General features: G+C 43.2%; 1 protein-coding gene across 4 annotated transcripts in view; it reads left to right on the top strand.

Moving 5' to 3' along the window:
* The window catches only part of LOC137630524 (SCY1-like protein 2), a 332,551-nt gene that overhangs the window by 222,994 nt on the left and 96,698 nt on the right, over nucleotides 1–12,859 (top strand). For all 4 annotated transcript variants that reach the window (XM_068362042.1, XM_068362041.1, XM_068362040.1 and 1 more), the window contains 2 exons: nucleotides 10,241–10,404; nucleotides 10,568–10,737. In XM_068362042.1, the coding sequence (XP_068218143.1) occupies nucleotides 10,241–10,404; nucleotides 10,568–10,737 (334 nt within the window). The remainder of the gene's footprint in view (nucleotides 1–10,240; nucleotides 10,405–10,567; nucleotides 10,738–12,859) is intronic.

The raw sequence follows: 12,859 nt of genomic DNA, 5'->3' as shown, positions 1-12,859 counted from the left end.
CTCTTTTCAATGAGGTAAGCCTTAACCTGGGGGGCAAACACTTCGTTTATCCACTCAGTAAAGAATTGTCTTGTGACCCAAGATTTAGTGTTCGAGCGCCACATAACTGGTAGTGCACTTTTACAAATATTATTTCGTTTGAACACCCGGGGGTTGTCCGAGTGGTACACTAACAAGGGTTTGATCTTGCAATCGCCACTTGCATTTGCACACAGCAACAATGTTAGCCTATCTTTCATTGGCTTGTGACCTGGCATCTTCGTCTCGTCCTTGGTAATGTACGTATTGGCTGGCATTTTCTTCCAAAATAACCCAGTCTCATCACAATTAAAGACTTGTTGTGCGATCAAATTTTGTTCATTTATGTACCGATCGAATTCCCCCACGTATTTATCGGCTGCAATTTGATCCGAACTAGCTGCCTCCCCATGCCTAGTAACACGATGAATACCTGTTCTATTACGAAACTTTTCAAACCAACCCCTGCTCGCTTTAAATGTAAATGAATCACTTTCACTGGTACTCGGACTTTTCTTCACTAATTCTTCATAGATATGCAACGCTTTTTCACAAATGAACGCTTCACTAACACTTTCCCCGGCCAACTGTTTTTCTTTAATAAATATTAAAAGCAACTTTTCCATCTCCTCAATCACTTGTGGCCTTTGCTTAGTTACCGCCGTAACTCCCGTTGCAACATTCGCCTTCTTAATCATTTCTTTATGCTTTAAAAACGTAGAAATGGTCGACTTCGCCATTCCGTATTCTACCGCTAAATCGGACACTCGTACACCATTCTCATATTTCGCTATAATTTCCTTCTTCAACTCGATCGTTGTTCGCACTGTTTTCCTCTTCTCCTTCCCCTTAACACTCATTACTTTCTTGGGACTCATTATGAAAGCTAAAAAAGCAATTAAAAGCACTGAAAATCACTAAATCACAACGAATGCTGATCGCGCGTTGTCTGAGTGACGCTCTCGAGAGAACTGATGCTTCCCGAACAAGCGAGAGTGGCCGAGATGGCGCGATCATCACAAAGCCCATGCGGTCGTCACGTGTTCGGCTGGTCGAGTACCGAATTTTTGGTCGAGCACCGCAGCAAAAATTTCTCGAAAATTTTGGTCGAACTCCGAATTGTTCGAGTATAGAGTCGTTCGACTACCGAGGTATCACTGTACTTACTTCTGATAACCAAGAGATGAACTCTATACACAGTGCCCAACCACCACTGGTCTAATTCAGAATGTTCCTATACAAATACCAAACATTCCGCTTCATCTCTAAGTTCTTCAAGTTCTTCTGTCAGGATGAATAGCCCTTCAATACCACTTTGACGTCGGCATAGCCCATGGGAACTTCACTGCCAAGGGGGGCAGGATACTTCGTTCCTATGGTTCTTTACCTAAGATTACTTTGCTGTTTTGTCAATGCCTAGGCACTTAATACTGGGGGAAAATCTACCACGATACATTGATTCTCTGGTACTCTTCCATCAGGACGCCATGGCTTGAGCCCAAAAAACGGATTTTGAGCGAAGCGAAAAATCTATTTTTGGGTGAGATAGCCATGGCGTCCTGATGGACCCTCCCTACTACTTCGTCCAGTTTTGTTCCCACCCTACACAATTGTATCATGGTGATGGGCAGCAACTGGCTTCAGGATGAAGACGGGCGTGACGTCATCAGAGCAATGGCGTCCGTTTGTTTACGTCTCGAGTATCAGTAGTAGCCACGAGTGAGATTAGCTGTGGAACGGCTCCCAGCTATTCTCAATCCTTACACACCGAAGCATTAACTCTGTTCGGGGTGAAGATAGCTATGTGGCGCGTTCAGACATGCGCCTCCCCTGTTGTATTACGATGTCTTAAAGGGAAACCTTTGAGATACTCGCTCCAGAAGTTAGAATTCTGTGATAACCTGTGGTTAAATTCTCTGGGAATATCTTAGTAGTCTTATACCCAAGGAAGCTACCAAAAAGGAACCTTCCATCAGGACGCCATGGCTATCTCACCCAAAAATAGATTTTTCGCTTCGCTCAAAATCCGTTTTTTTGTGCAATTAAAGAAGAAAGAGCCTGGATGTGTTTCTCAAATGTAAAATTTTAGATCAAGAATTGCCTAATATTTTTAAAGGAGTCATATAGAGTTAAAAAACTATCAATGCAGAGATCTGGAAGTTGAGGAGCCACTGCCCTCAACCTACTGAACAATCATTTTTCAATATTAATCTTACCCGATAATCATGTAGCTGTCAACTCTGTTGCCGACAGAAATCTACGGTCGGGATACGCCAGCGATCGCTATACAGGTGGGGGTGAACACCACAGCGCCATCTGTGGTCAGGTACTCCAGTACTTCTTGTCAACACCACCTCAATTTTTCCTCTGTCGTGCCTCCGGCTAGACCTACATGGATACGCTGTTGATTCTGGAGTTATTGCTCACGATTTGGTGATGTTTTTGCTCTAGAGTTTAGCCTTCGCTATTCAGGAAGCTTTATCATTAGCTTAGCAAGTTTTTGGAATTAATTTGATTTAATTTTTGATTTAATTTTGGTGACGAAGAGAGTATGAACTCTCTTTCACTTTTAATGGCCGACCCTTCCCTTAGACGGAAGTGTTGGTGTCGAAGAGAGTATAGACTCTCTTTCTTAATTTTGCTTAACAAAAGTTATAGATTTATTTTATATCTCTCCGCCTTTTATAGGCCTCTTCGATTAACTTCCTTTTATTATAAACTTATTAAAATTAATTTTTATATTTGTTTATATTCGACCTTTCCTAATAGTAGGCGGTCTTTTCTTGGAACCGAAGTTAATTAACATTGAGCCCGTCATTTCGTTTTTACCTGTTAACATATTATGCTATTTTAATGTTTTTGAAAGAATTTCTTTGATAGTCTCGTACTGTTTTCAAAGTTGAACTAACGTTTTGTTTTGTCTCTGCAGTTGTTGACGTTCAGAACGTTCAACTTGCGCTCTATCGTTACGATAGAGAGAGAGATTCACGGTGTCACGTTGCAGTAAGAGTAAACCGATTCTAGCGTTTTGTTCATTCTTTCTTAGCTTAAATGGTTTTAATTCTAATAAAGGAACTTTTTATTTGGGAAATCTTTCAGTTTTTCCTTTAACAATACTGTAATATGTTTTAACGAAAAATATAATTGGGCTCATCTCTCAGGTTCTAAGTCAAGAGAGAGAGAGAGAGAGATAGAGACGGAGGGAGAGAGAGGAGGATAAACGTTTCGTTCAAGCGGGTAACGTTGTTATCGTTTTTGCTCTTCTCCCTAGTCTCTTTAGGGGAAGAAGGTAAACGTTTCTAGAGTTTTATTCTTGTTCTCAGGCTTTATGCGGTGAGAGATTTTAAACGTAGTTTATTTGATCTAGTGTTTAGTCTCTTTTCCAGCCACTGAATTATTTATCTTTCATTATGTTTTTCTGTTACATTGTAATACTGTTTTCACAATTACTAACTTTTAATGAAGGATAGAATTGCGTGTTTCAGGTACAAACCACTTAAAGTTTCGAGTTCAGTGAAATAAGTGCAAACAGAAAATCAAAAGTGATAAAGTGATAAGCGCAAAGTGTTACAGTGTTGCGTTCGAGGGTTCGTCTGTTCGTGCCAGTTGTTCGCCTAGTCTGGGACCTCTTACAAGCTCCCAAGCCCAGGGGAGAAGTAACGTCGAAGGACTTATGGGTTCATCAGGCCTTGATCGACGAACAGACGTTTCCCTCCGTGGTTTCGGGTGTAACCAACTCACGTAGCCTACGTGATCAACCCACCCACACAAAGACGAGAGAGCCCTTTTATTCCTCGTCTGCGGAAGAGGTTTCTCGCAGAAACCATGGACCAAATCTTGCAGCTTTTAAGTGCAAGTCGGTTCCTTCCGCGCAAGTCCAACTCCTAGGTGGTGCCATTAGCACTGGGTCAGTTCGGACTTGCTGCAGTATGACAACTGCACACCTCCCAGAGAGGCAAGGTGGTATCGCAACAGGCAGTAACTCCGTCTGTTGCCGCACCAGCTGTTTTAGACCCTCAGTCTCAACGGACAGTAGCTCCGTTTGTTGTTGTCTTTCTTAAGCTTTAGTGGTCTATGCTGCAGACAATGCAGTCTCAGCTTGCGGTGTTGATGCAGGAGTTTCAGGCAGAGAAGGTTAGCACACCTCCTCCTGCGAGCACTCCTCCACCTCTGCGCAGTCCACCCTGCCAGACGTATGATGTTGAGGCTCCTCCTGCCTCCATGCGTGAGCTGCCGCATTGGGAGTTGCCAGGTACCAGCGCTATGCAGCAACCTCCACTTTCCTTGAGGCAGGAGCCTCATGCTATGCGGCAACTGCCTCAACTCTTGAGGCAAGAGCCTCAACTCTTGAGGCAAGAACCTCAACTCTTGAGGCAAGAGCCTCAACTCTTGAGGCAAGAACCTCAACTCTTGAGGCAAGAACCTCAACTCTTGAGGCAAGAGCCTCAACTCTTGAGGCAAGAACCTCAACTCTTGAGGCAAGAACCTCAACTCTTGAGGCAAGAGCCTCAACTGTTGAGGCAAGAACCTCAACTCTTGAGGCAAGAGCCTCAACTCTTGAGGCAAGAACCTCAACTCTTGAGGTAAGAACCTCAACTCTTGAGGCAAGAGCCTCAACTCTTGAGGCAAGAGCCTCTCTCTGCGCAGCCACCTCCTCAACCCTTGAGGCAGACGCAACTCTTGAGGCAGGAACCTCATACTATGAGGCAGCCGCCTCAACGCATGCAGCAACCGCATTCTTCACAGCATGAGCCTCTCTCTGCGCAGCTACCTCCTCAACCCTTGAGGCAGACGCAACTCTTGAGGCAGGAACCTCACAGGAGCCTCATGCTATGCGGCATCCTCCTCAACCCATGAGGCAGGAGCCTCATGCTATGCGGCATCCTCCTCAACCCATGAGGCAGGAGTCTCATGCTATGAGGAGCCTCATGCTATGCGGCATCCTCCTCGAACCATGAGGCAGGAGCCTCATGCTATGCGGCAACCGCCTCAACCCATGAGGCAGGAGCCTCATACTATGTGGCATCCTCCTCAACGCATGCGGCATGAGCCTCATCCCTTGCAGCATGAGCCTCATCCCATGCAGCATGAGCCTCATACCATGCAGCATGAGCCTCATCCCATGCAGCATGAGCCTCATCCCATGCAGCATAAGCCGCACGCCATGCAACATGCTCTGCTTACCTTACAGCATGCTCTACATACAGCATGCTCTGCATACAGCATGCTCTGCATACCTTACCGCATGCTCCTCAGTCACACATCTTTGGTTGTTGCCAACTCACTAGACTGTCAAGCAGTTTCATAACGTTGCCTTCTAGTCTGCTTCTTTTGCACCAGTGAAACCCTCACTGAGAGAACTTAGCTTTTCTCGGATATGGTTCCTGTAGATGAGAAAGTGCTATTCTCCCTCCTTCTGATATTCCCTTGAGGACTCTGTCATTTGGAGAGGAACCTTTAGCTGCTTAGCCTCCTATGGACTTTTATTTAAGCATAACATGCTTCCAGGGAGGGTAATGGTTCCACTTCAGTCGCTAACCCCGTCTGTTACCACACCTGCTCCCATAGACCTTGAGCTTTGTTGCAAGACATGCAGTCCAAGCTTAGTCCTTGTTAGAGGATTTTTTGTTTACGGAGTCAGTGTGTCACTGGGAAGACGTTCAACAACCAGCAGAAGTGACTTGTTGTGACGCAGTGCGGCAACCTCAGCAACCCGATAAGGAGTTGTCTGTACGACCCAGACAGTCTAGACAGCTTCGGGTTGTCGCTGTACTTCCTCGCTTCCCCATGGTTGACAGTTCACAGACTGTGCAGCAGTACCATGATCTTGTGTCCGGCTCCGTCAGACGACTAGCTTTTAAGAGCTCCCACAAGTCGTCGCTGTCTGGAGATTCTCAGATGGACTATGGATCTGACCAAGGAACTGGGCCTCCTGGTCAATTTTGAGGAGTCCCAGCTCGTCCCATCCCAGACCATTGTCTACCTGGGTATGGATCTTCAGAGTCGAGCTTTTCGGGCTTTTCCGTCGGCCCCAAGGATCTACTAAACCCTAGATTGCATCCAGAGCATGCTGAGAAGGAACCGATGCTCAGTCAGGTAGTGGATGAGTCTAACAGGGACACTTTCATCGCTGGCCCTGTTCATCGAGTTAGGGAGACGCCACCTCCGCCCCCTTCAGTATCATCTAGCGGCTCACTGGATAAAGGACATGACGCTAGAGACGATCTCAGTTCCTGTTTCCGAAGAGAGGAGGTCTACTCTCACGTGGTGAAAGAACAGCTTTCTTCTCAAGGAAGTCTACCTTTGGCTGTTCAGAAACCCGACCGCCGTCTCTTCTCTGACGCATCAGACACGGGCTGGGGTGCGACTTTGGACGGACAGGAATGCTCGGGAACATGGAATCAGGAGCTAAGGACACTTCACATCTATTGCAAGGAGCTGTTGGCGGTTCATCCGGCCTTGATAAACTTCAAGTCCCTCCAGCTTAACAAGGTGGTGGAGGTGGACTCTGACAACACCACAGCCTTGGCTTACATCTCCAAGCAGGGAGGGACTCATTCGTGGAAGTTGTTCTAGATCGCAAGGGACCTCCTCATCTGGTTAAAAGATCGAAAGCTCACGCTGGTAACGAGGTTCATTCAGGGCGATATGAATGTCATGGCAGATCGCCTTAGCCGGAAGGGTCAGGTCATCCCCACAGAGTGGACCCTTCACAAGAATGTTTGCAGCAGACTTTGGGCCCTGTGGGGTCAGCCAACCATAGATCTGTTCGCTACCTCGATAACCTAGAGGCTCCCGTTGTATTGTTCTCCGATTCCAGACCCAGCAGCAGTTCACGTGGATGCTTTTCTGCTGGATTGGTCCCATCTCGACCTGTATGCATTCCCGCCGTTCAAGATTGTCAACAGGGTACTTCAGAAGTTCGCCTCTCGCAAAGGGACACGGCTGACGTTGGTTGGCTCCGCTCTGGCCCGCGAGAGAATGGTTCATAGAGGTACTGCAATGGCTGGTCGACATTCCCAGGACTCTTCCTCTAGGAGTGGACCTTCTACGTCTACCTCACGTAAAGAAGGTACATCCAAACCTCCACGCTCTTCGTCTGACTGCCTTCAGACTTTCGAAAGACTCTCAAGAGCTAGGGGCTTTTCGAAGGAGGCAGCCAGAGCGATTGCCAGAGCAAGGAGGACATCCACTCTCAGAGTCTATCAGTCTAAAGGGGAAGTCTTCCGAAGCTGGTACAAGGCCAATGCAGTTTTCCTCATCCAGTACCACTGTAACCCAGATTGCTGACTTCCTGTTACATCTAAGGAACGTAAGATCCCTTTCAGCTCCTACGATTAAGGGTTACAGAAGTATGTTGGCAGCGGTTTTCCGCCACAGAGGCTTGGATCTTTCCACCAACAAAGATCTACAGGACCTCCTTAGGTCTTTTGAGACCTCAAAGGAACGTCGGTTGTCCACTCCAGGCTGGAATCTAGACGTGGTCCTAAGGTTCCTTATGTCATCAAGATTTGAACCTCTCCAATCAGCCTCTTTTAAGGACCTCACATTAAAAACTCTTTTCCTCGTGTGCTTGACAACAGCTAAAAGAGTAAGTGAGATCCACGCCTTCAGCAGGAACATAGTTTTCACATCTGAAACGGCTACATGTTCCTTGCAGCTCGGTTTTTTGCTAAAACGAGCTTCCTTCACGTCCTTGGCCTAAGTCGTTCGAGATCCCAAGCCTGTCCAACTTGGTGGGGGACGAACTGGAGAGAGTACTTTGCCCAGTTAGAGCTCTTAGGTACTATCTAAAAAGGTCATAACCTTAACGAGGACAATCAGAAGCCTTATGGTGTGCTATCAAGAAGCCTTCTCTTCCAAGGTCTAAGAACTCAGTTTCTTACCTATTCAGGCTCCTGATTAGGGAAGCACATTCTCATCTGAAGGAAGAAGATCTTGCTTTGCTGAAGGTAAGGACACATGAAGTGAGAGCTGTGGCTACTTCAGTGGCCCTCAAACAGAACCGTTCTCTGCAGAGTGTTATGGATGCAACCTATTGGAGAAGCAAGTCAGTGTTCGCATCATTCTATCTCAAAGATGTCCAGTCTCTTTACGAGAACTGCTACACCCTGGGACCATTCGTAGCAACGAATGCAGTAGTAGGCGGGGGCTCAGCCACTACATTCCCATAATCCCATAACCTTTTTAACCTTTCTCTTGAATACTTTTTATGGGTTGTACGGTCGGCTAAGAAGCCTTCCACATCCTTGTTGATTTGGCGGATGGTCAATTCTTTCTTGAGAAGCGCCGAGGTTAAAGGTTGTGATGAGGTCCTTTAGTATGGGTTGCAGCCCTTTATACTTCAGCACCTAAGAGTCGTTCAGCATCCTAAGAGGACCGCTACGCTCAGTAAGGAAGACGTACTTAATAAAGGCAGAGTAATGGTTCAAGTCGTCTTCCTTACCAGGTACTTATTTATTTTATGTTATTTTTGAATAACTAATAAAATAAAATACGGGATACTTAGCTTCTTTGTTAACATGTATGCTGGTCTCCACCCACCACCCTGGGTGTGAATCGGCTACATGATTATCGGGTAAGATTAATATTGAAAAATGTTATTTTCATTAGTAAAATAAATTTTTGAATATACTTACCCGATAATCATGATTTAATTGACCCACCCTTCCTCCCCATAGAGATCCAGTGGACCGAGGAAAAAATTGAGGTGGTGTTGACAAGAAGTACTGGAGTACCTGACCACAGATGGCGCTGTGGTGTTCACCCCCACCTGTATAGCGATCGCTGGCGTATCCCGACCGTAGATTTCTGTCGGCAACAGAGTTGACAGCTACATGATTATCGGGTAAGTATATTCAAAAATTTATTTTACTAATGAAAATAACATACTTTAAGTTTTGTTAGGCTTCAACTTCTTATCCTATAATGTACACTATGCACTAATTTTAGCTAGATTTCTATTAAGGAATTCAGCAATCCAAGATCTACATTCAGAGATGGAATTAAGGCAGAGTAGCATCATCTACATATACAATGAGCTTGTTTTGTATGCCAAACCACATATGTGTCTATACAGTAGTATGAAAATCTGACATTGAAGAATACAGTCACTTTCTGGCTTTATAATATCATCAAGCTCACATCTCTTCGAGAGAAGCACAGACTTACAAAGTTTTACCTTAGCTTTAAGGATCCATCCATGGTGCAAATGGTGAAGGCAGGAGTCTGGAAGTGCTAGACAACCTTCTCTTCCAACTACATTTTTATCTATAAGTTCATGGATACGTTTATTGTGGGAGCTGTGATGGTTGCTCAGAAAGTTGCATAGTGATCCTCGCTCTGACACGGGGCAACAAGCCACCATTGAGATACTACCGCTAGAGAGTTATTGGAGCCTTTGACTGATGATGATGATGATAAAATTACAGTAATAATAATGATAATAACAGCAGTCTCATTGTAAGGCTAGGAAGGAGAGGACAGAATATCAGGCCATTTTCCCCCATCTTCCCCTCCCTTTTGGATGCAGCAGTCATGTTGTTATGTTGATGGCCCAGATGCTAAAAGTAGGTAATCCATGCAACAGAGTAATGTTTTATTATAATATGGTTTGCATTGAAGTATCTCCCACAACCTCTTAAAGTCCTACATTCAAACTTCATAGCCTTAGGGATAAAGATTCTTCAGTGACTGTCTACCAGTTTCCGGTAGGAACCTAACACCTGTGACATTATCATACGTACTTGGTAGTTAGGGGATTGACAGGAGTCATTATGACTATTGCTCCTCTACAGGAACAAAGTACAGTGACATTTCCCAGGTTATTTAACCAGCCAGACTGGCTTTAGGGAACTTCTGCCCTTCTAAGGATGATTCTCCTATTAAAGGTTGATGATTTGTATTACGTGTAAGAACGAATTACAATGTTGTAAATAATTTGTATATTTAAGTTACTCTGTCCACCTTAACCATCCTGTAACTCCTATGTTAAAGGTCAAAGTGAAGTTTGCCATACCTGAAGAGTGGGTGGGCCTATTTCTCACCCAACAGACATATACTTGTATTGTTTACCTTGTTAATAGTTTGATAGCCTTTTCCAGTTTTCTTAAGCTATACTCTTATTAAAGGCCTCATGTTTGTATAGTTAAGGAAAATCCAAAGTAATTGAAAAATTTGGGATTTTAATTTTTTTTTTATATAAATTTCCTTTTTTCATCAGCATGGAGTCAATGTTGAACAAGTTAAAGTCTACAGTTAGCAGTGCTGCAACAAGTGCAGTGTCCAATGCTGTCCACATTGCATCACAGGTGTCAACTTATTTACCTGGAAATCCTGTTACAAGGGAATTTGAAGCCACTGCCCACATTGCCTCAGCTGGACCAGGTCAGGAGAATTTATTATTTTTTTAATGGGAAATTATATTCATTCATAATCATTGAGAATGTTTAATATTATCCAGAAATTGAGGATAGAGGGTGTTGGGACAGATTATTTAAAGGAAACTGAAATGTACTTTGAAGTTAATTTGTGTGTTCCCTGCCTATAGGATTGTTTTGGAAAGTTTATAAAGGATACAAAAAGTCAACCAAACAAGATGCAGCTATATTTGTATTTGAGAAACGATTGCTAGACAAGTGGAGTAAACAAGAACGTGAAGCAATGCTTGAAAAATTGAGGCGAGGAGTTTCACAATTAACACGACTACGACATCCGCAGGTAATGCAAAGTTGTCACTTTACATTCTCTTTTAAAATTTTTTATGCAAAGCTAGGAAGTAAAAATCTGTGATATGTTTCACATTGGTTTACCTGTTTTTAATTAGTTCCTAAACAATACAAGCCTTTCATCATTTACTGTATAATAGAGAATGTGTTCTCAGGACTTGATACAGGTGTTGAAATCATTGATGAGGTAGTTAAAGACACTTCAGTTTTTTCTTCCAGGTGCAACCAGGACAGACGTACAGTACTGTTGCATCACAATCAAGGCTTTTTTATCTTTTATTTGTATAATTTAGTTTTAAGAGTTCATGTTGGTTTTTACGCTACTACTACTACTACTACTGTACTACTCTTTGATGTCTCACAAGATTATAATACAGGAGGAATGTAGAGAGGAGAGGTCCCCTTTATTTGTTTCATTTGTTTAATGTCGGCTACCCCCCAAAATTGCGGGAAGTGCCTTGGTGTATGTATGTATGTATGTGCTACTACTACTACTACTACTACTACTACTACTACTACTAACACTACTACTACTACTACTACTAACACTACTACTACTACTACTACTACTACTACTAGTTGGAAAAGCAAGATGCTACAAGCCCTAGGGCTTCAACAAGGAATATAGTACAACGAGGAAAGGAAATAAGGAAATAAATAAGCTATATATGAGGAGTATCGATATTAAGATAGATCTGTCATGTTTAAACTATGAAGAGAGACTATTCAACATAAAGACATTTGTTGCAAGTTTGAACTAATGAAGTTCCACTGATTCAACTGCTTGATTAGGAAGATCATTCCACAATTTGTTTACAGCTGGAATAAAGCTTCTAAAATACTGTGTAGTGCTGTCTCATCATGGAGAAGGGGAGGCTGTTAAAATCAACTGGATACCTAGTATTACACACAGGATGGTTCTGTCTGGAAAGATCTGAATGCAAAGGATGGTCAAAATAAAAAAAAAAATCTTGTGCAACATAGAAAATAAACTGAGTAACATTGTCAAAAAATATCTAGAGTAAGACTAAGAAATTAAAGACAGCAAGTTTTTGTCCATTCAATTATTCTTTGATGAGATTTGGCAGTTGAAGACCAGATAAAAGTACGATACTCAAAACAATGTAGAATGAAAGAATTAGAACATTTCTCCAGAAAATTCTAAAAGATTTTCAATAAGCCAGTTTTTGTGCAATTGAGGAAGGCATATATATATATATATATATATATATATATATATATATATATATATATATATATATATATATATATATATATATATATATATATATATATATATATATATATATATATATATATATATGTATGTATGTATGTATATAAACAGTATATGTACAGTATGTATGTACATTTGTACAGTATTCAAGGTACTGTACTGTACTAGATATACATACATACATATACCAAGGCACTTCCCCCATTTTTGGGGGTTAGCTGACATCAAACAAATGAAACCAAGAAAAAGGGGGACCTCTCCTCTCTACGTTCCTCCCAGCCTGACAAGGGACTCAACTGAGTTTGGTTGGTACTGCTGGGGTGCCACAGCCCACCCCTCCCCGTTATCCACTACAGATGAAGCTTCATAATGCTGAATCCCTTACTGCTGCTGCCTCCACTATCATCCAAGGCACCGGAGGAAGCAGCAGGGCCTACCGAAACTGCGTCACAATCGCTCGCCATTCATTCCTATTTCTAGCACGCTCTCTTGCCTCTCTCATATCTATCCTTCTATGACCCAGAACTTTCTTCACTCCATCAATCCACCCAAACCTTGGCCTTCCTCTTGTACTTCTCCCATCAACTCGTGCATTTCACCCATCAACTCTTGCATTCATCACCTTCTTTAGCAGACAGCCATTTTCCATTCTCTCAACATGGCCAAACCACCTCAACACATTCATATCCACTCTAGCTGCTAACTCATTTCTTACACCCTTTCTCACCCTCACTACTTCGTCCCTAACCCCATCTACTCGAGATACACCAGCCATACTCTTTAGACACTTCATCTCAAACATATTCAATTTGTCTCTCCGTCACTTTCATTCCCCACAACTCCGATCTGTACATCACAGTTGGTACAATCACTTTCT

This window comes from Palaemon carinicauda, chromosome 38 (genome assembly GCF_036898095.1).
Source record: "Palaemon carinicauda isolate YSFRI2023 chromosome 38, ASM3689809v2, whole genome shotgun sequence".
Classification (NCBI taxonomy): domain Eukaryota; kingdom Metazoa; phylum Arthropoda; class Malacostraca; order Decapoda; family Palaemonidae; genus Palaemon; species Palaemon carinicauda.
Note: the sequence above shows the minus strand (reverse complement) of the source record. Positions and strands in the feature narration are given on the sequence as shown.